The sequence below is a fragment of the Macrotis lagotis genome, chromosome X, assembly GCF_037893015.1.
Source record: "Macrotis lagotis isolate mMagLag1 chromosome X, bilby.v1.9.chrom.fasta, whole genome shotgun sequence".
In the NCBI taxonomy this organism is placed as follows: domain Eukaryota; kingdom Metazoa; phylum Chordata; class Mammalia; order Peramelemorphia; family Peramelidae; genus Macrotis; species Macrotis lagotis.
In genome coordinates this window covers 501528667-501552986 of record NC_133666.1, presented here as the reverse complement: position 1 = coordinate 501552986, position 24320 = coordinate 501528667, and the positions used below count along the sequence as shown (strand labels likewise).

Sequence of the window (24320 nt, the reverse complement as noted above, 5' to 3'; positions counted from 1 at the left end):
AGCTTACTCTATACCAGGCACTGTACTAAATACTTTTATTTTATTTGAACTTTACTATAATCGTGGGAAGTAGGTGTTATTGTTATGCTCATTTTACAGATCAGGAAACTGAGACAAATAGAGCTTAGGTTTAAGGGAGTCACACAGCTAAGAAATGTCAGACTGAATTGGATTTGCACTCAGGTCTTCTTTACTTAAGGAAAATGTCCTGAATCTGACACTTCCTAGATGCATGACCAAGAACCAGTCATTTAACCATTCTCAGACTCAGTTTACTCATCTGCAAAGCAAGCTTATTATAAGGATCAAATGAGATAATATGCATGCATGCATAAAGCACTTTGCAAACTTTAAAAGACTTATAAATTTTTATTATTTTATAGACAAAAACTTGTCATAATTAAATTTTGAATCTACCCCCACATCAGCTCAGTACTTTTCAAGCAAGAGGTACTAATAAACATTTGTTAAATTTGGTCCACACTCCTCAGGAGACATGTTGCCTTTTGGTGATCTCTTTTCCACTTTCATGTCTTCCTTTGATGTTCACTGCAGGGCATGACTTCCTGCTGATGGTGCTCCGCTCTGAAGCAGCTAAAGAAGAGCCCAACCTGGGAGAGTCTCAAACCCTCAGTTGGTGTTCCTTTGGAACAACCTTCCCCTGCAATCATTTTGCAGTTCAGGTGAAATGATTCCTCAAAGGATGTCTGGTTGATACAGTATCCTTATCCTTCTTTCCTTCTCTGTTCCCTCTCAGGTCCTCCTCTCCAGGCATTCAGTTCTCTACTCAAAATGAGAGGCTCTCTGCTACTGGAGCAATACTCTTCTCTGCCCCTCTAGCTAGAAAGCCCTCTAACATGAAGAGAAGTTAAGGATACTGTTCAAGGTTGGAAAGATCAAGAAGAAGAGATGATTATGGAAATCACTCCTGGAAAATACGGAATCACCCAAATTTCTGGAAAATAAGTGGGCATACTCTGTATATTAATTTAAGGAAAAAGATGTACCACTTGCTAAGGGGAAGTCATTAGATCTGATTCATCTTCACAAGAAATCTAAAATGTGAATCAGTGTATTACTCATAACTAATGCTTCAATGTTCTTCTCTCTCTCTCTCTCTCTCTCTCTCTCTCTCTCTCTCTCTCTCTCTCTCTCTCTGTTTGTCTATCTGCCTGTATAGCTGTCTGTCTGTCTCTCTTTGGTTCTCTCTGTTTGTCTCTTCATCTCTCTGACTGTCCCTCTCTGTCTTTGTTTTTCTGTGTCTGTCTCTCTATCTCTGTCTCTGTCTCTCTGTCGCTCTCTCTCTCTCTCTCTCTCTCTCTCTCACACACACACACACACACAATTAGAACAGTTCTCAATTAGAACAGTTTGAGTACATAGGAGGAAGCTCCCCTTTTTACCTCTTAGGAGGTAGAGAGGACATGGAGGCAAGGCAAGGCTTCAAATAAGAAATAAATTTAGCTGTGATCGTATCCATCAAACCTATCTCCCTAACATTTTTATAGGTCAAGGAAAGCAAGGTCTTGTAATAATCATTCCTTTACTTTAGTGAAACATTTTTATGTTCCTCTTTGAATATCACTTGTTTCCAAAGTTCATTATTTAAATGAACTTTTAGCAATTAACAACATCAAAACTACTTTTGTCAATAATCACTTTAAAAAATAAATTCCACATAGTCTAATTATGAAGGGCTAAAAATACATCAAATAAAATTGGCATTTTCTTTTGAGAAAGGCTTTCAGTTGACTCAAATTTATACTAGAAGTTTTAAATAAAGTTTTAATATCATTTAAGTTTTAAGATGACATTCAAACATACAAATGAAAATTGCATAACAGATAGCTATCAGATAGTTTGTTGTTGTTCAGTCATCTCAGTCATGTCTCTTTATGATTCCATTTAGGGTTTTTTTTGGTTTTGTTTTTGTGGGGGGGTTTTATAAAATATTGGAATTTTCCTTTACCACTAAATTAAGGTAAATACAGATTGAGTTGCTCGGGGTCACACTGCTAATAAGTATCTGAGGCTGGGCTAGAATTCAAGAAGATGAATCTCCCTGAGTCCAGAGTCATTATGCCACCTGGCTTCACCCAGATTTTTGAAAGAAAATGCCAAAATTTTCATATATTTCACAAATGCTAAAACTATAGTTAAATGTCTCAGTGGATAAGAGCACTGGACCTGGAGTCAGGAAGATCCGAATTCAAATCTAGCCTCTCACTAGCTATATGACCCTGGGCAAATCATTTAGCCTCTATTAATCCAGGGGTAAAGGAAATGGCAAATCACTCTCGTATCTTTGCCAAGGAAACCCCATAGAGGGTCATGAAGAGTTGGACACAACTTAACAACAATAACAAAACCACGGAATTATGAAGTATTTGAGAATGATTACCTACAGTTCTTTTAGAATCCTTCATGGCTGCTTTTGTCCATCAAAATAGAGAACATGTATGGTGATGAATTATAAAAGCCTAGGGATTGAATGAGGGGTCTGCTGCTTTTTACTCCTATGACTTCAGGTAAATCATTATCCCCCTCTGAGACTTTTGAAAGTGCTTTTGAAAACCTTAAGATCATAAATTTTGAATCTGAAGGAACTTTGAAATCATCCAATAGAAGTCTTTCATTTTTTACTTTAAAAAACTAAGACCCACAGAGGACAAGGTCACATTAGCAGTTAATGACTTGGTCAGGATTTGAACAAAATTTCTCTCTCTTAAAATCTCATGATTTTTCCACTATATTATTCCCCCTCCATAAATATAATCCATTTCAGATTTGCTTTCTAGCACTACCAAAAGTATAAACCAAAATTTAACTTCTCTTTTATACTTTTCTTAAAACAACAACAACAAAAAATCATCCTGCTGCTTTCTATGCTTTCATTTTCATTCCAAAAGATGTAAAGAACTGAAATAAAAGTAGACATTAAACTAACAGCTACAACATAAGACTAGGAACTGAGTGTTTGGTATTTCTCTAGTGCTTATTTTTATTCTCCTTCTGTTCTCTCTGCCTCAGTTTCCTCATCTGTAAAATGAAGATAAAATAGTAACATGAACTGCCACAAGGGAATGAGTGCATTATCCCCAGTGTTTAACTTAAACTTCCATTGGGTACTCAGGGAAGTACATTAAATTGTTTAGGCCACTAGGGTACCACTTATTTTCTCAGAGGTCCCTTGCCTACAAAAGCTCTTTTCAGCATCATGGAGCTCTTTGTAAATACAAAGTAATAATGTAATGCATTTTTGGATTCAGATGGCATCTTTGATATACATTCAACTATGCTCACACCATGTGAAAATTACTCTCCAGGAATGAGTTAGGCATTTTCACATTCCTGGGGTCCCCACTGACTAAATTACAACTCTACTGGGCTAAGTATGATCTTACTGATCTGAAACAGCTCATCCACTTCCCCAAATGGGCCATTTACAGCAATGAATCATCCATACAACTAGATTGACCAGTTCAAAGTTTTTTTTAAAAAACTTTAATCAGGAGTGAGAGATGTCTAAATATTATTGTACCAAAGGGAACTGCTTCATAAGATAGTTTTGAAGAATAATTAAACTTCAAATGAGAAATAATTGCTTTTTAATACTATAATAAAACTTGTCAGATTAGTAACAAAAGCAACCTTCTAGGGCTTTAATATAATAAGGTAGACTCCATTTTAGGGGCCCAGATTTGGACCCTAATTGTAAAAAAATCTGCCTTGGTGGTGGGTAAAGAAACAAAAAACTTGGATTTTAGTACTACCTTTAACATATACTGGTTTGTATGACTCAGGTCAAGTCACATAAAATCTCATATTCCAGGCCTTTCTCTAAGATTCTAATTTGCAGAAAAGGTGCCAATTTGTGTCAGTAGAAACCATCTCCTCATCCAGAAGCATCTTCTACAGCAAAGAAATAATAGATCCTGATTCCCATTAATTGAAAACAAGTTAACAATAAACCATTTTAGTAGCATTTGATTGCATTTATTCTAGAAATCTAATTTAAAAATTGCCGAATCAATATGATGTGATAAACTTCTCTCCCACCCCCAACTTTCTAAAGTTTAGTTGTAGCTAAGTGTATTGTCTAAGATGTATTCCATCTAAGGGATGGGAAATCATAATTTTGAAATGTGCCTTAAAAAATATGGATATCAGAAATTGAGTCTCAGATAATGAGGACAAGAAGGGTAGGAAATGTAAAAAAAAAAAATAAGAATGGGAGCCAAGGCCTCCAATGTATAGAAGTGATTAGGAATTAGCGATTAGAAAAAGGAAATGGTTTAGGAGAAACAAGAATTAAAAAGCAGGATAATATTGACCAGGGTAGAAGAGATACTTTAAGCAGTAATTTAAAAAAAATGACTATCTAGCTGATACAAGCAAGTCAGCTAACAATTGAATAATGGAAAATATGTATCTGTAATTTATCTGAAATTGTTTCTATAGTTGGTACCCTGAGGACAAGGAAACATTGATCCATACTAGACATAGATAGATTGATAGACAAATAGAATAGAAACAGAATTCAATTTATAACTCCTAATTCATTAGAATTCCTCACAATGAACCTGTAAGCTAGATTGTGAAAACATTATTATTCCTATTTTACAGATGAGGGTCAAAGAAGACTTCAAAAAATGTAAGTGTTCAAGACATTCAATAACTGACCAAATTGTGGTGAATGAAAAACCTCTCAGGGAAAAGGACTTAAGAAAGAAATAAAAGAGAAGTGATCAATTTTAATCTTACAATATTTTATAGAAATACTCCTGACTCAGTGGGTAATTAGAGGAGACAATTATCTGTGGCAAAGTGTCATGTAGCCATTAGATATTTGATGAAGTGTTTTTTATTTCATATTCTGTTCATTTTTGTAAGCTGATTGGTAGTGATGATTTGAATTTTTTTTAAAGCAGTCAGCTTCAAAAAGGATTTTTAAAGAAAATATAGTCTACAATATAGTACTCTATTCACAAAATATTATTTATGCATTTGGTCCTCACAACTATATAGCAGGGTACCTATAACAGTATTATTATCCATTAAAGTGTAAGTCCCTTGAGAGCAGGGACTATTTTGCCTCTTTTTTCGTATCTTCAGCACTTTATACTTAAATTGTAGGTACTTAAATGGTTACTGATTTGATTGATAATCATTTTAAATGTGACGAAACAGTGTCATAGAGGTTAAAAACATATCTAAAATCTCATAATTTTTAAGTTGTAGCCATGTCTCAAACCCAAGTTCTAATGACTCCACATCCTGTGTTCCTTCTAGGCTCTGTAGGTATCAATGTATCCAGTTGGAAAGGAATTTCAAAACTATTTCCAAGATCCTGAAATTCTTTGAATAGAAGAAGCTTGTTGATATGTTGTTTCAGTCATGTTCATCTTTTCATGACCCTATTTGGGGTTTTCTTTCAATGGAAAAAAATTTCCTTCTCTAATTCATTTTACATGATAAAACTAGGGCAAACAGGGTGACTTGCCCAGGATCACCCAGCTAGTAAATGTCTGAGCACAGATTTGAACTCTGAAGAGGAATCTTCCTTATTGCAAGTCCAGTTTTTTTTATACCATATAAAATTGTAAAACTTAGCAGGAAATTTTAATTTAATATCCACATTATGAAGCCATGATAGAATTTGTGAAGGGTCAAAGTCACATCTTGTGACTTAATGACCAGATATAGTTATTGATAATGTCTTTATATCATATTATCATCATTCTTGTTGTGATATTTATATGGGAAATGTATGTAATAGATGAGAAGTCAAAATTTCTGATAGAAATTACTTTCAGCTAAAATTCTAATACTTGAAGTCACAAACACTGACCCTGATACTCTCAGCAGGAAAACAGAAGTACTTGCTCTCCCATTTCTCCTTTTCACAGCTAAGAATAGACCTTCACACAAAACAAGACTAATAAGAAAGAGAAGTATAAACTTCCACCACAAGGCATTGATGGCAACACATTCAAAGTAAAACAGGGGAGCCTCTACTTTACCAATGTTTTTGTACCCTTAAAACTGTTGAAATCTCATTTTAAGTGGCTGAGTTTTCTGAAGGCAGGTATCTATTTACAAGATATTTTCTACCAAATATCTACTGAAAAGTTTACTAAATCAAGAGACCTCTGCAGAGTAAGTTGATGCTGTACCAGCATAAAAAAACTTCAACCTCACATGCAACCTGGAAACCCAAGAATATGAAATGTCATGATCTGCTCAATAGATTGTCTTTAAGATGGTACAGTGGAGAGAAGGCTGGAATTAGGAAGACTTGAGTTCAAATCTGGCCTTGGACACTTGCATGAATCACTTAATCTTGTTTGTCTCAGTTTCATCATCTGAAAAATGAACTGGAGAAGGAAATGGCAAACCAGTCCAGGATTTTTGTCTAGAAAACCCCCAAATGGGGTAGCAAAGAGACAGACAAGAACAATTTTTTTATTTCATTTAAGCATCTAATTCACTTGAGTTCAAACAAAGAAATATTTTTGCTAACACACAAACCACAGGGATGAATTCAAACACCTTGGAGAAATCAAAAAATAATCCCTACTGTCACATCATCTTAACCACATCTGGTCCTTATACACTATCCCCTTCTTTCACTAAGTGCCAATACTCTTAAAAGGAGTTGATTATTGAAGGGGAACTCCCTAAGCATGAATGATATCCATAGGTATCTACTCCAAATATGCATTTTCTATATTTCCCCCTGATAGTCTCCCTGTAACTCACGCTGTTTTCAGTAAGGATTCCTTGAACAGAATACAGAGGGAAAAGGAACCTCCAGGGTACAGACAAATGCAACCATGTTGAATTCCAATAAAAGAAATTCTTCCCACCATAAGCAATGAAGTGGACATTGATTTATTTTGTATTAACTTGTAAAGCCAAGAATGTTCATGAAAATAAAATTCCCCTGCCCATGTGCCTGTCTTCACAGGCGTTTCTATTAGTGCTAAAGTGAGTAGCACACAGCCTATCTGCATAGCAAGGCATGTAGCCAAGGGAATCAGGTCTATTATTTCTGGTTTTTGTCAGAGAAGCTGTCACTTGAAAATCATAATCATAAAAGTAAAGTCCCTGGTGGTACTTTAAATACAAATACGCACACTATAAGGTAATGAAATAGTTCGATGTATGCATTGAAACAGGCTTTCTGCTGGATTATTGATTTGAATGGGGTACATTAAAAAAAAACAAAAAATAGGGGCAGCTAGGTGGCATAGTGGATAAAGCACCGGCCCTGGAGTCAGGAATACCTGGGTTCAAATCCAGCCTTAGACACTTAATAATTACCTAGTTGTGTGGCCTTGGGCAAGCCACTTAGCCCTATTTGCCTTGCAAAAACCTAAAAAATAAAATAAAAAATAAATGCAACTTTAAATGTCAATGCAGTTTTACTTTATAATATAATCATAAAATTTTAGATTTATGATAGCAAGGAATTTCACATAAATTCATACATTTTAATCATCAAAATATCTCTGTGAACTAGGCTGGACATATAGTATTGTGCTAATTTCACAGATGAGAAAGCTCAAAGAGGTAAATGATTTCTACCAAGGTCACACAACTCCTAATCATCAGAACTGAGATTCAGTTCCAGATCTTCTCATTCTAGGTTCAGCACTACTTTCATTCATTATATCACATTGAAACCCAGAGTAATGCTGAGCTCAATCTTTCTTTTAAAGGAGAGGGCATCAATCAACAATAGTAGTCAAGGAACTGAGATTAGAGCTGTGGATTATTGATCTCAGATTAGGTAGAGTATTTTAGCAGTGCAGGATATTAATATTATCCAGTGATTATATAAGATTTTGTACTAATTAATTAATTTGATTCTCCCAACAGCCTAGTTAGGTTAGAGTTATTATTATTTTTATTTTATTGATTAGGAAACAGGTTGAGATGGGTTAAGAGATTATATGTGATTAGAAAATGCTTTGAATTCTTAAATAGGAAGAATTTTTATATTTATATACTTATACTTGTGTTTGCTTAAGGCCACATAGGTACAAGAGTTGTTAGAGAGCACTGTGAATAGACATTGAACTTGGAATAAGGAAGACTCAAATATCATGAGTTTCAAATCCAAGCCTAGCCACTTCTTAGCTGTTGTGTGTGACCCTTAAGCAAGTCACTTAACTCTGTTTAATTCACTTCCTCATCTGCAAAATGAGAAGAAAATGGCAAACCACTCCAAAATGGAGTCATGAAGAATCAGACACGACTGAACAACAGAAACAAAAACATAGATGTCTGAAGTAGGATTGAAACTTGGGTCTTCCTGATTACCAGGCTAGCAGTCTATCCATAGCACCTACAACTTTCCTCAAACCGAACTGGATGAAGGATAGTTTGGAGGTCATTATAATTGTTGAAGCATGAGGCAATGACACCCTGAATTAAGGAAATGAGATTGTGTGTGAAAATAGGAATAAAAGTTTTATTATATACTTTTACTTATACTTTATTACTATATACTTTTTATACTTATATTTATTTATATACTTGTATTTTATTTTAAATTTCCCTAAGAGCAGGAAACAATCAAAATTCTTTTTTATGTAACCAACATCACCTAGTATGGCTTTACACATAACAGATTTAAAAAATGTTGAACGAATGAATACCAACATCCAACAGTAGAAAAGACTACCTCCACCTGCCCCAGAACTATCATTTCCTATAACAACCATCAGCAAAAAGAGAAGTAGGCAGGATGATAAAGAACAGACAGTATGGAATTAAAAATGTGCCAGGGACAATATGCATGTAGATAATCAAAAATTAATCAGGCATTTCTTACAAAATAATTTTCACATGTACTCACAGGTAAAGCTGAGAGAGGGAGGCCTTACAAAAAGAATACAATAGCAAAAAAAAATGATACTGGGGGCTTATCTTGTAAGGATTTAAAGAAATACTCAAACCAATGGTGTTTGAAGTTTCTTGATTCTAAAGCCACATTTTTATCACCATTAACCAAAAGAGCCACAAGTAAAATATAGCACGCTAATACTGAAATTAGAAATCTTGAAACACATCAGGTTGTGAATCAAAGACACACTCTATTAATGGGTTAAAAAAATTAAAGGAGAAAAACTGGAAGATATATTAGTTTCTTAAATTTTTGTAACCCAAAAAATAATTTTAAAATTACATTTAAAGTTATTGACTTGGTTACAGAAAAACATGTAAATTAGAGCTTGCTATACAACATATCTTCAATACTATTAAGTTATTGTCTAACTAGTAAATGCACAGATCTGAGAGCTAATTTCAGTTCTTCTACTGTTAAATGCCTTTGGACAAGTAACTGGATTCTTCTATACCTGTTTCCTCAGTCATAAAGGGGTAGAACAGGAATTCTTAGCCTTTTCAGAATTTTTTTTTAAAAAATGAAATAAAATAAATAGGATTACAAAGAAAACTAATTATATTGAAACACAATTATCAAAATAATCATTTTTAAAAAGAGGTCCTGATTTAAGAACTCCTGCTCTAAAGTTATTTTCACTTCTAGAAGAGGCAGGATGCTGCTAGGTTGAAATCAAGAGATCTGGATTTGAATCCTGCCCCTGATATCTACAAGTTGTTTGAACTAAGCAAATCACACATGATCTTTCTCAACCTTAGTTTCCTCTTCTATAAATTGGGCATATAATTCCTATTCAACCTACCTATGCAAACTTCAAAGCATAATAGAAATGTGACCTGATATCATTGCACAAAAGTGAATTTTGCTATAGAATTTTAGTTATAATTTAGTTTTTCTTCTTGGATTTTAAATATTTGTTACCACTATTATATAGTGTTATGTTGTATATATAGCCTATATTATATAGGCTACATTGAATCTCTACAAATATACTAAAAAAAAATACATGCCAAAGATGCATACAATTTTTGATAAATGAAGCCCTCTAAGCAGAGAAGTATATGGAGAAAAACCTAGTTTGTTTCCTTTTCAAAATGAATGTTTCGCATGATGTTTCTGAGTCATACATCTCTGGGGTGCTTCCAAAGTTCATTCATGTACAAAACATCTGCAATTAAGTAGCAAGCATTGATTGGGAGGCTTGGGTTTTGTTGTTTATTTCACAGTCATGTACATTAATTTCTTTTAAAAAATACTACATCTCTTCCAGCACCTAAACACCAAAGGCACTTTATAAAACATTATCTCATTTGATTCTTAAAATCTTTTGAGATAGATGCAATGAGGCAAACAGAGATTAAATGATTTGCTTAGGATCACACAGCTAAATGTCTAAGGTCTTCCTGACTCCAGTCCTCTATCATTGTACCACCTAGATGCCTCATGAAAATCAATTACATATAAGGGAAATGACAATAAGCATGAGTTATACCATCTTAGTATTTCAGAGAGTTATGAAATAATAGCAATAAAAAGGAAATGAAACAAAAAATAAAACATAATTTTACATTTTCTCTTTAGAATTTATTGCCATAATTTTGCTGAGTTATAGGGGAGATGAGAAAGGAGGGGTAGGAGGTACTTCATGGAGATAGCCACTCTTTATTAATCCATAAAAATTAAAAATATATAGATTAATGATTAAAAACTACTTTTAAATATTATGTAAAATTAGTTGATAAGTAGATTCAAAAGCATCAGTACGCACTTTTTTGCCTTAGGGTGAACTACAAACTCTTATTTTTAGGTATTTAAAGTCCTTCATGATATGATACTAGGCTACATTACAGATTGATTTCAAATGAAAACTACTAGCAAACTATGATCCAGTCAAACTGACCAACTGGCTACATAATATATTCCACATCCTTACATGGAGAATGAGCAGAAAGAGTTTAGACTCTGGAGTCCATAGATCTGGACTCAAATCTTATTCCTTAGTATCTAGGTGAGGTTGAGTGAGTGACCTAACTTCTCTATGCCTTAGTTTCCACATCTGTAAAATTAGAAACAGTAAACTAGATAACTTCTGAGATCCTTTATAGCTTTTTATCCGTAATCCCACAGTATGCCTTTCTTTACACCTCTTATTTTGGAAAATCATTCCCCATTCCTAAGCTGTCCCTTCTTTTTCCTACTCCTTGGTAATCTTTAACTAAGTGGTACAATGGCTATAATGCTGGGCTAGGACTTAGAAACACTTCATTTCAATTCCAATCTTGAACATTTTATTAGCTGGGTAACCCCAGGTAAGTCACTTAACTTTTTTGTCTGCCTTAGTTTCACCATCCATAAACTAGGATTAATAATAGCACCTACCTCCCAAGGCTGTCTTATTCCCAGTTATTAACATCCAATCCTATTCCCCCTATCTAAATTATTTTGAATTTCTTTTGTATATGAGTATGTTTGTATGTATTTAACTGTGTATGTATTGTTCCCTGCTCCTCCCAGAATATAGGCTTGAGGGCAGGGATTGTTTTGGTTTAGCCTTCAAATCTCCAATTGTAAGAGTGCTTGATATATAGGAGGCATTTATTCAATGCTTGTTGAGCTAAATTGAATTGTTGGAATTAATATGATTTATTTTTCACTTTAAAAAGTCTTTTCAATTTAATGGGGGCATTATTTAAAAGAGGAGAGAGGGACAAAATAGCAAAAAAGAAAAAAATTCAAACATGTTATGGCAAATTTCTCATCTGAAGAATGTTGGGATAATTAAAAACACAATGGTTTCAGTTGCGTAGTTAGTGATTCTATTGACGTCCATCTGCAGTTGCCCTGCAGTTTTTCATGTATGTTAACGGAGAGATATTCTTTGTGGAAGGAAGTATGGTCAGTATCTCTGACTGGTAAAATAACTTAGCATCTCCTTTTTACAGTAGCTTCCAGCTGCCCTAGAGTGCCAGTTAATGAGATCACATGGAAACATATTGCAAAGGACCAGGAAACATATTTTGATGTAGGACCAAAACAGTGGAAAAATGTTAACTTTGTAATCCTTTGAGGATGGTTTTGTCCATTTTATATGTTTTTGTATGTTTATATTAGAGGATAGGAATGCTGTGAGCATAATATCTATCAAGAGGCTTTCTGTAACAAAAAGATAAAAATAATATAATAATGTGACTGACATGAATACTGACTGAAATTTCTAAAGGCAAAAAACAAACAAACTGACAATCCCTCCCATGCCTTTTCAATCATTAGTGCCAGGTAGTACCATGTAATGGATTAAAACTATAAAATAAACTGAAGGTAGATGACAGATTGATAGAAATTTCCAAAGATTGCATAGATTGTTAGACAAATCTAAAGAGAAGTTTAGTAAAGTTTATTGTGTGCAAGAGCATGTATGTGTGTGTGTATGTGTGTGTGCAAATTCAAGAGAATCTATTTTGTAGTTCTAGTGATACTATTATAAAACAATATTTATTAATTCCTGTTGAATTAATAATTCCAATTGAATTAATTTCTATTGAAATATTCCTATGAATAATCATTTTTTAAAAATTTTCTGATGTGATTGGATTCATTCAATGATTTTAATCTTATATGTATTTCCATAGGCTTATTTTCAGTAGCTTAATGAGGTATAAAAAGAGGTATGAAATTTATTTGCAATAAATGTAAAAATGCTTATTATACAAATGGCAATCAACCTGTAATTAAAGTCATTTTAAACCATTTGTTAATTATGTTTATTTAATTTATGTTTATATAACTTATATGACCTCTTTAAGATGGCACACTTTAAAAATAAAATTTTTATTTATTTATCATTTATTTTTAAACATGATAGTTTACTAGTTGTTGAATTTATTTAAAAAACTTGTTAAAAGTTTTTAAAACAAAATAATTCTATATTTATATACTAAATCAATCTTTAAACAACAATGCTAATTCTGGTGATAATTTGGAAGATTGTCCTTCTACACTTAAGTAGTTGTCGAAGTTGAAGTTTTTACAGAACTTTAGAAATTGTCTCATGAGACACAAGAAACAATCAATTGTATTTCTTGAGGTTTTTTTTCCCTCTAAATTTCATTACTTAATAGTATCTTCCATGTGTCGTTTTGGGAAACAAAATAACAAACAAAGAAAAACCACTCTGCCTCTTGCATTGTTTTTTTAAAACATAGATTCTTAAATGGGTTCACTTGTAAGATGACACTGAATTCTCTACTTACAGTCTTAATCCTAGAATACCATATGGCCCTTTAATTATATAAAAGCTGGGAATAAAGAACATAATATTTTTAAATAAAGAGTAAAATAATAAAAGCTATCATAAAACTGAAAAATTATCTTACTACAATAAAAAATATTTCACTAATCCAAAGATTCCATTGCTACCATTATTTTTTATATTTTCTTATCCTTCTACCCTTATCTCTCTTCTTCCTCACCCTTCCCCCTATACTTTCCACTTCTCTTTCCCTGAATCTTGGGGCAAGAGGTAAAGCTGAGGGACAAAGGGAAAAGAAAAAAAGGAAGTTAAATAACTAATGATGCTACATCAGGTACCATGCAGTTTTTTCTGTACTCAAAATAAAAAGATTTGGATTGGAAACACTTTGCAGGAGGTTGTTAGTGGGCCACCTGTTGGGGAAGCAGTTATTTGGTTAAAAATGAAAATGCTGGACTAATCAAGTGAACTGGTATGACAGCAATGAACTGCACTGTTAAAAACTCCAAGTTCAGAATACATTTGTGTTTCCTGTTACCAGACTGCTAGAGACCAAGTGCTCTGTCTCAAGGGAAGAGAATGCTGTGTTGTTCTTAAAACACCAATATGGCTGGTTGTCAAGTGCCGCCTTTTTTCTGCTCCATGGGAATTTCTCAACTTGGGTCACATCTGCACTCAAATGCAATGATAGTAGTAAGATATAGAAATTAAGACAGGAAGAAGTAAAATGAATAGGCAAGACAGAAAGATGAAGAGTTTGGGTTTTGTTTTCATTTTTTTAATGTTTTTGCACAAAAATCATAATAAATCTTACCTCATATATGAAGTGGGAGACAGAGGCTTTGGTTTGGCCCATTGGTATGGATGTTGTGGCACCGAAAGGTACTGATCACAGAAGTTTCCTTTCCTGATATGCTGGAAAGTGGAAAATTCTTCAGATGATAAATCAGAAGTTGGTGATATAGTCCCATGATCCTCACCAGCTGGTTCTATCTTGAGTGTCATGGAAGGAGTGTGCTCTAAGGCAGTTTTCCTGGACTTTATAGGAATTCCATCATTCATGTCTATTGTACTGTCTGTAGTAAGGGCATTAATAGCAGCCACAATGGCAGAACTGGTATATTGGTTAGTGTTTCCCAGCCATGTCTCATCTGTCACACTAACTCGTGGGGAACTCTGGGGAGATGGGGTTGGTGAATGATGTGGTGAGTAAGATGTCTGCCTCCCGTTTAGGTTATATTTTCTCTTGTTGCAAGGAGAAGATGGCCTGGAATTACGGGTACTGAGCCAGTTTTCCTCAGTAATGCTTGTTCTTGGGGATGTAGATGGAGAATGCCTTGGAGAAGTCAGCAAGTTGCAAGCCACCATACCCCGTGAATATCCTTCCTCTGGGTCAGTGGTCTTGGGAGAGACACAAGGAGACTGCCATGGTGATGTCTGAGGAGATGTATATGGATAAGAATAATTGGATTCATATGATGAAGCTTCAGAATTACAGCTTCGGGAAGATAAGCTACTAGCTGGACTCAAGCAAGAAGGATCTCTATAGGCTTCAATGTTTGGTAGATTCAAGGTTGCAGTAGAAGGAGATCTTTTAGAATTTGGTATTGTTTCTTCAACATCAGCATCATGAAAAAACTGGTTGTTGTTATGATGAAGTCCCAAATAAGACGTTATCTCAATCCGAGGACTTTCTAATGCTGGGGCTCCATTTGGTCTGACATTTGAAGAAAAATAATATCCTGATGTCCCACTGTCAATACTGCCTCCATATCCAGAGGGATGATTTGTTGATGGTACAACTGAAATGACTGGATTGGATGTCTGAAGATCATGGCATGGAGTTGACAATGAGGGATGAGCCACATTGAGAGGCAAACCAGTATTGATATTTGAAGATGTGTAATTATAGTGTTCTGGAAGGGGGGAAAAAAAGAATGGCATGAATTGTTGTTCTGGTAAATGTGAACCCGTTGGCTTAATGACTCCTATGAAATTGTGAAGCTATTATCACCGCCCCCCTCCCAAAAAACCACTAGGATAAAGGTGCATGTGGGTCAGAATTGAGAGTTTAGGCATTTAGACAATGTAGTTAAGTCTTTTTATCTCCAAACTCAGTACAATATCCACTATGCCAAGACAAGCTCTTTAGATGTGGCCCTAAATATAGAATCTGCAATCCCACCTTACATCATAAAAAGAGAAGAATGACCTCTCCCCCATTTCCCTTTGGAAAGAGTGCAGTGTAATAATAAATCAATAGACATTCAAAACTGGTATCAGATTATTTTATTTAAAAACATTATTCTAAGAAGGGGTCTACAGACTTCAACAGACTGCCAAAGAAATCCAGATTAAGAACTCATTTGATAGATGAAGTCATTGAAGCCCATTGAGGCAACAAGTTGTGATGGAAAACTCATTGGTTTCTAAATCAGAGAATCTGAATGCAAATACCTTACTGTTTACTACCTGTGAAAGTTTGGACAAATGACGTCTACTAGAAAATCAAAGGATCCCTTCCAATTCTACATCTTATGATGAATTAAGTACCTTGTCCAAAATCACAGTTAGTGAAACTCAGATTTTCATCTCCTATACACATTTTCTTCATACTATACCACATCAAAATATATCTCAAATCTTTATTTTAATTGATTGAAGGAGCTAAATGAAGTATATAAAATATGACATATAGGGCTTCCAAATTATGTATCTATTTGTATTGAATTACAAAAATAAAAACACAAAAAACATGTAATCTATTTTAAGAAAATAAGGGGAAATGATGTTTCTTATAATCTAAAAAATAAAATTAAGAAGTTAGTGTTTTTAAAATTTTGTTTTATTTTTTTTACTTTCTCATGGCTTTTTTCCCTTTTGTTCTGATTCTTCTTTCACAATGTGACTAATATGGAAATATGTTTAACATTATTGAACATGTATAACCTTTATCAGATTACCTGCTGTCATGGAGCAGGGAAAAGAAGAGAGGGAGGTAGAAAAATGTGGAATTCAAAAATCTTAGAGAAAATCAATGTTGGGGTGGCTAGATGGCAGAGTAGATAGTGCACTGGCTCTGACTCAGGAGGATCTGAGTTCAAATCCAGCCTCAGACAAGTAATAATAATTACCTAGCTGTGTGACCTTAGACAAGTCACTTAACCCCATTGTCTTGCAAAAACCAAAAAAAAATGAAAGAAAAGAAAATGTTGAAAACTATTTCCACATGTAATTGGATAAAAACAAAGTTTAAATTTAAAAAGCTAAAAATAAAGATACAGTGCTATAAAAAAAACAGTGAAATCATGTGTAGAAATCTATCATGACATATTACATATCGCTTCTACATGAATGCTAGGCTAATCCAAATACAAAAGAATCCTACAAGCTACTAATAATGCTCTAGGGTGTATAGTTCAAAGCAATACTATCCCAACCCAATTAATAGGGTCACATGGTACCTGAGGTAGAATTTGAAAACATGTCTTTCTCAACAAGGAAGGAGAATGAGGAAGATGGAAAGATTGATTATGAAGTAATTAGAATATAAAAATGTTTTCATTGATAATATAATTCTACTTAATAATGTCATGACATTGGGGCAACTAGGTGGCACAGTGGATAGAGCACCGGCCTAGGAGTCAGGAGTACCTAGGTTCAAATCTGGCCTCCGACACTTAATAATTACCTAGCTGTGGGACCTTGGGCAAGCCACTTAACCTTGCAAAAACATAATAATAATAATAATAATAATAATAATAATAATAATAATAATAATAATAATAATAATAATAATGCCATGACATTATAAACAGTATGCTGGATCTAAAATTAGGAAGACCTAGGTTAAAATCCTGCTTCAGAAACTTACTGTGTCCCTAGGCAAATCATTTAATTCAAGATCTATAAGCAGGGAATATCATCCTCGTCATCACCATCTAGCTATATCACAAGATTGTTGGGAGTCTCAGATGAAATAACACACATAAAGCATTATACAAATCTAAAATCACTATATGAATATGAGTTATTATCAATTGGGCAACAATAACATTACTTAATCTCTATCATTATTAAGAATTTTTAGTGCTCTCTTAATTGTATTTTTGCCAATTCTTATTCCACTTTGCCTTCCAAGGTTCCTTCCTCCCCATTTTCTGACCCTGTTCACCATCCTTCTCCCGAACCCAATTATAGTTAGTGGTCCTTATGATACAAAGTCATCATTCTAAACATCAAACCATCAAAAAAATCATTGTATTCCAGAGTCTTACTTCCCAACATTATTCTGCTGCCTTCAGACTCCTAACAATGTCTGTATATAACAATGCGTGTTACTATCTTATGCAAAGGAAGCTATGCCTGCAGAACAATTATGAAAGATGCTATAAATCAAGGTAATCCAAAGTGGATATAATAAAAATTTCCCATAATCATAATAACATTTGATTCAGCTCTCCCTAATTCATTCAACAAATATGTAGGCATACTTCATGCTCAGCTTCACCCACAGTGCTAAACCCTGTAGGTGATTTACAGAAGCCTAATAAAAAAGCTGAAGTCATCAAGGAGTTTCTAAAAATGTGATCAAATTATATGAAGCATTAGATTGTGAGCTCCTTGAGGGCAGGGACTGTCCTTTGTCTGACTTTGTATCCTCAATGCTTAGTAATGTCTGACACATAGAAAACATTTAGTAAATGTTTGTTGACAGACTGACAAAATAAAAATCCAAGAAACTTTCTAACAGTTTTCAAACTTGTTAAATCAAAGAGACATTTTTATATTTTTTAAATAATAGAATGTTTATAAAGTGATTGTATTTCAATTACATGATAATAGAAAGGGAATGGAATAAGTATCAGGTACCTATTACATATGTCAAACATTGTACTAAGTACTTTATAAAACATTATCTCATTTCATTCTTTAAATCTTTTGAGGTAGGTGCTGTCTTCAATGAGGCAAACAGAGATTACATGATTTGCTTAGGATCACATAGTTAAATGTCTAAGATCTTCCTGACTCCAGTCCTCTACCACTGTGCCATCTAGATGCCTCATGAAAATCAAGTACATATAAAGGAAAGGGCAATAAGCACAATTTATACCATCTTAGTATTTCAGAGAGTTGTGAAATAATAGCAATAAAAGAAAAATGGGCTGGTCCTGAAAGTACCTACTGTATTTCAAGCTACTGGGAAGGCTAAGGCTGAGGGGTCACTTAAGACTGATAGTTTCAAGTTGCAGTGGCCTATTTAATTCAAGGTTTGACATCAATGAATCAATATTTATTAAGCACTGGGAACAAAAAAAGAAGACCTATCCTCAAAGAGCTTACTCTCTAAAAGCAGAAACAACAAGCAAAAAATTATATGCATAACAAGCTACATACAGGAAAAATAGGGGGAAAAAATAACAGAGAGAAGGCACTGGAAATAAGGAGGGCTGAAGAGGTCTCCCTAGAGAAGGTGAGCTTTTAGTTGAGACTCAAAAGAAGCCAGCATAGGGCAGTCTGGTGGTACAGTGGATAGAGTACTGCTCCTGGAGTCAAGAGGATCTGAGTTCAAATTTGACCTCAAACACTTAATGATTACCTAGCTGTGTGATCTTGGGCAAGTCACTTAACCCCATTGCCTTACAAAAATAAAACAAAGAAGAAGCCAACATCAATATGGGAAGGGGAAGACAATAGACTGATGATGAAAATGATGCAGCAATTGGAGTGTGATCAGTCTATGAGTAACCCTTGCACTTCCAGCCTTAATGAGTTTGGGAGTTAAATCTTTTAAAAAAAAATAGTAAAAGTAACTAGGCAACAAAGTGGATAGAGCTAGTGTTAGCCTTGGACTTCAAACAGGGTTCAAACAGGGCCTCAGATATTTACTAGCTATGGGTAAAGCCCTTAATTCCAATAGCTTCCAAAAATAAAAGTAAAATACATTAATAGGAATAGGAGCCAGATGTAATTTAATTAATATTAAAATTTAATTAATTGAGATTAGGAATGCAGTATAAAAATTTGGAATAAAGTTTCTCTTTTCTTCCTTTTACTTTGATCATGCTAAATAATAAAATAAAAACTTTTCCACCTATAAATGGTTTGTGCAAGAGAAGAGATATAACTTTCAGTGGGTGACACAGAGAGAGGTGAACAAGAACTAATAAATAATGAACTGGCCTTGGAGTTTGAGGCAAGACAAGTTCAAGTCTTTCCTCTGACACCCTCTGAAGACCTGGGTTCAAGTTTTGCCTCTGCCTCATACTGGCTGAGTGGACCTAAACAAAACAATTAACCCTTCACAGCCCCCAGGCAATTTCTAAGAATGTAAATAAAAAGGAAGGGCTGACCTAAGTCAGTTAGGGAGTTTTGTCACCCAGAAGTTCCCTCCATTAACAAACATAACGCAAGAGAGTGGGGAGGGAGGGAAAAAGAAAGAAAGAGGGAGGGAAGGAGGAAAGGAGAGAGAGGGAGAGGAAGAGAAAAGGGGAGGGGGGAAAGAGGAAAAAAGGAGAAAGAGAGAGGGAGGGAAGGAAGGAGAAAGAAGAGAAAGAGGGAGAGGGGAGACAGACAGGTTGAGAGAGAGAGAGAGAGAGAGAGAGAGAGAGAGAGGAGGGGAGGTAAATGGAATAGATAATAGAGATAAGTAGAATTGAAAGAGATAGATAGATGGAATAGAGAAAGATAGGCAGATATAAATAGAATATAAGAGAAAGATAGAGATCAAAGAAAGGTAAAAGAGAAATGGATAATAGGAAGGTAGATAAAGAAGGATAAAAGAAAGCTGGGTAGAGATAATAGAAAGAGAAAGATTTAATTGTAGATAGACATAGGTGATAGATGGATGGATAGATAGATAAATAGATGCACAAATACATAGATACATAGGTACATAGATACAAAGATAATGGTCTGTAATTTCAATTCAATCCAATTCAATTCAGCTCAAAGAACTCCCAGTGAGGGGACTCCTATCATTGCTCATCAACTCTGGCTCCATAATTTATCATCTTAGTTGCCTGAGGAAACTGAGAGATTAAATGACTTGCCCAAAGAAAGACTTGAGTCCTGGTATTACAGACTGAATCTGTGTTTCTTTTATTGTCAAGTTACCAAAAGAGATGGTAAACTTCATGGTATGAAATCTTAGGATCTTAGATTGAGAACTGGAAGGGACATCAGAGGCATCTAGTCCAACCTTCTTATTTTACAGATGAGAAAATTGTATCCTTAAGGAGGCTAAGTGATTTACCTAAGATCACACATACTTTCAAGAGACTAAAATTCAAGTATCTTAAGGAAAAGCTGAAAAGAACTTTGAAAATAATACTTAATGCAATAAAAACCTTTATATGCATTATAACCAAAGATATTTAATAAAGATTTTAAAATTTGTTTATTGAATGCTTCATTTGATCTTGAACATATATTATTAGCCACATTTTATAGAAGAGGAAATTAAGTTGCAGAAAATATAATTGACTTCTTGAGGTCAAACAGGACTGAAACGTGAGTCTTCTGATTTCTAAATCTTGTGCCTTTTTCAGTACACCAGATCTGTCTCACCAGAGGGTAATATGAAGATAAAAGGAGAGAAAGGAACTGGATTTGGGGATAATATTTTCACATAAACTATAAATATAAAATTAGCAATTTTATAAAGCATCCAAAATCTAAGTTCCCTTGCATAAAAATCCATTGGTTTCCACAAAATAGTTTAGAGACAAACTGAAACATTCTGTACTTAAAAAAAGAAGGCATCTTGCATGCTTAGGTAGGAGAGAATAAAAACAAGCGAAAACAAACCAAAGTTTAAAAATTGTTTGAGGTGAAATTGTATTTGATTTACTCAAATTATTCAACCCTTCTATTGCTCAGATTAGTTGTAATGAGAATTAACTTTCACTGTGTAGTTTTATCACTTCTTTTTTTATAAAAATTTTATTTATTTTGAGTTTTACAATTTTTCCCCTGATCTTACTTCCCTCCCCCACCCTCCAGTTTTATCACTTCTGAAAAAGCCTTTGATAAATATTTGGGAGATGTATGAATTGAACTAGGTGACAAAGCAATGGTGTCAAATTCAAATACAAATGGGAGTCTGAATATATGGGCAGCAAATTCACTTAGAAAAACCACATATTAGCATTATCTATATTCTGGTATATTTGCTATTTATTTTTCAAAAATATTTCCCAATTGCATTTTAATCTTGACAGGCCACATCTGGGAACATCTGGGACCTTGTACAACCTCTGCCCTCTGCCTGCATCTTTCACTGTGGGCAATTACTGAGGAAAGAGTGTTGTCCCCAAAGTCAGGAAAACCTGAGTTCAAATATTCCTTAGACCCAGACACTTAAAGCCTGTATTACCTTGGCAAGTTGTAGTTTTCTCAACTATTCATAAAAGCACCTACTTAACAGGACTTTGAGAGAGCAAATCAAAGGTATCAATATATGTAAAGCATTTTTCAAACCTTAAAGTACTATATAAATCTTATCTAATACATCTATTAGAATTATTATTATTATTATTAATAATAATAATAATGCTACTGCTATAACTATCATCCAGAGGTTGGATCCACACATAGCAATGATAGAACATTTTTCAAGTCATTCCAACCATTCCAACCAAGTCATTCCATTTTAAAAGAAAAAAAGAAAAACCTCAATAACCTGGTATTCCTCCATTAAACCTCCCTGATTTCCCATACCCATGAAACTCTTCCCTTTCCTTTCTCAGAATCTTCGAAGTATTTTCTTTGTGACTCGTTCATACACCCATCAAGATTATTTTGCATTATTTAAGATGTTATTTTATTTCTCCTATTAAATAGTAAACCCCCTAGCACATAATAGCATATGTTTGAAAAAATGAAATTAATTTATTGTTCTTTATATGCTATGTAGAACTTAATATTTTATGCATATGTAATACCTATATACATGCATATATTTCCATATATTTCTGCATATTTTCATTGACTGATTCTCACTGTAAGGGAACCAGTCTTTGTTATTTATTTCTATTTTTTAAATTTTTTATTTATTTAAGGCAATGGGATTAAGTGACTTGCCACAGGTCACACGGCTAGGTAATCATTAAGTGTCTGAAGCCTAATTTGAACACAGGTCCTCCTGCCTCCAGGGCTGGTGCTTTATCCACTGCACCACTTAGCTGCCCATGTTGTTTATTTTTATATAAACAAGTTGTAGATCAACAAATGAAATAAAATAAATATTAGTTATATCTAAAAATCTGACTTTTATGCATGCTTTTATATGATTTAACATTCTAAAAATAAACATGTTTGAAAAATGCTTCCTCCAGTTTTTCTACCCCTTCCAGTATTTTTCTTTTACTCTTGAACATATAATCACTGCTGCAGGTGTCTCACACATGTGCTAAATCTATCTATGGGTTTCTTTAGGTTAGGAGGTCTCTGTAATAATTATTAACACTGTCAACACAACCTGAGATCGTGTATTTTCTGTTCCTCTAAGGGTTTCTCTATGGCATAAGATTATTCCCCTCCTTGCTCTCCAGACTCTCCATTTAAGATCCTTGGTCATAAATGAAGATTAAATAAAGGTTCCCTACCTCTGGTTTATCTGTGAGTTCTTTGCTGCCAAACCACACTATTCTGTCGGTACCATCCCTTATTTTACCAACTTTAAGAGTCTGATTTCATTAGTGTAGGTACCCCAAACCCCTCCTAATTTAGTAGTTAGGCCTTCATAACTTACTTCAGCTAAAATAATTCAATCTAAAAGCCAAATTTCTGGCGATAAGCCCCTCCTACAAATCAATTAAAGAGGGCTCTTTTTTCTTTTCCCAAATTCCTGTCTCCATACAGGTCATTCTCCATGCTTGAAGTTCCTTCCCTCTTCTAAGCTTCTTGACAGTAAGATCTGTTTCATTTTTATCTTCATATCTCCAGTTCCTAGAAAGTTGTTGTTGAGTTGTTTTAGTCATGTCCAACTCTTTGTGTCCCCATTTGGGGTTTTCTTGGTAAAGATGCTGGAGTAGTTTTCACATTTCCTTTTCCAGATCATTTTTCAGATTAAGGAACTAAGGCAAACAGGGTTAAGTGACTTCTCCAGGGTCACACAGCTAATAAGTGTCTGCAGTCACATTTGAACTCAGGTACTCAAGTACTATCGCCTACAGGAAAGCTTCCCTGATCCTCCTAGATATCAATATTCTCTCCTTCCTCACATAATCTTTGATTTAGTCATTAGTATATATGTTATATATCCCTCCAATAGAATATAAATTCTTTTTGGAACTGTGTCTCTTGTCTTTGTATCATCAGTAATTAACTCAAGACCCTAGTCATATAAGTCAGGTGATTTTTAAATGTTTGCTGAATTCAATTCTATTCTATTCTATCCAACTATTAATGTGTGGGTACTCAAAGCCTTTTCAGTTTGGTAGGACCTTGAATTCCTGTCAAAGTCTTTGACACTTCCCAAGGACCCTGGTTGGTGTTGGTGTTGGTGTTAGTGTTAGTGTTGTTGCTACCATTGTTATTGCTGTTCAGTTGGGTCAAATGTTTAATTTGTATTTGGGGTTTTTTTTGTTTTGTTGAGTTTTTTTTTTAGCAAAGATACTGAAGCTATTCCTTCTCCAAAACTGAAGCAAATGGGATTTTAAAGTGACTTGTCCAGGATCACATGAAAGTATCTGAGAATAGTTTTGAAAAGGTCTTTTCCTGACTTCACTGGGCACTCTATCCACTGTATCACATAAGTGCCCAGTGGAGAGATATCCAGCTCAAGTTTTAATGAGGCTTCAAAATAGGACCTAGCTAAGGACAGTACCTGAAATAAAAGATGAATTCCCTGTATTTTCTTTTTCTACTTTGTAAGTACCTATATTTTTAGGCTTCAGAAGTAAAAAGCAAGTTGGGAATATTTCTCTCTACTATGCCAATGACCACTGAATTCCTGCTTTTCCCTACAGCTTCCTGGATACCTTTAAACATTCTCCTACTAGAGAGCCAAGCCTGGCAATATGGGGGAAGTTTTGCCTCCTCTGGTGTTTATTTCCAAAGGAAAGCTGGCTGATCCTTGTCTGGACTAGCTGCTTTCACTTTGTCCTGGATAGAAACATTTCCACCCCAAAGTACCACATGCTTCCCTTCATA

General features: G+C 34.4%; 1 protein-coding gene across 5 annotated transcripts in view; it reads right to left on the bottom strand.

The window, feature by feature from the left end:
* NFATC1 (nuclear factor of activated T cells 1) overlaps positions 1-24320 on the bottom strand; it is a 222778-nt gene that overhangs the window by 176403 nt on the left and 22055 nt on the right. For all 5 annotated transcript variants that reach the window (XM_074204099.1, XM_074204097.1, XM_074204095.1 and 2 more), the window contains exon 2: positions 13978-15079. In XM_074204099.1, coding sequence (XP_074060200.1) covers positions 13978-15079 — 1102 coding nt within the window. The remainder of the gene's footprint in view (positions 1-13977; positions 15080-24320) is intronic.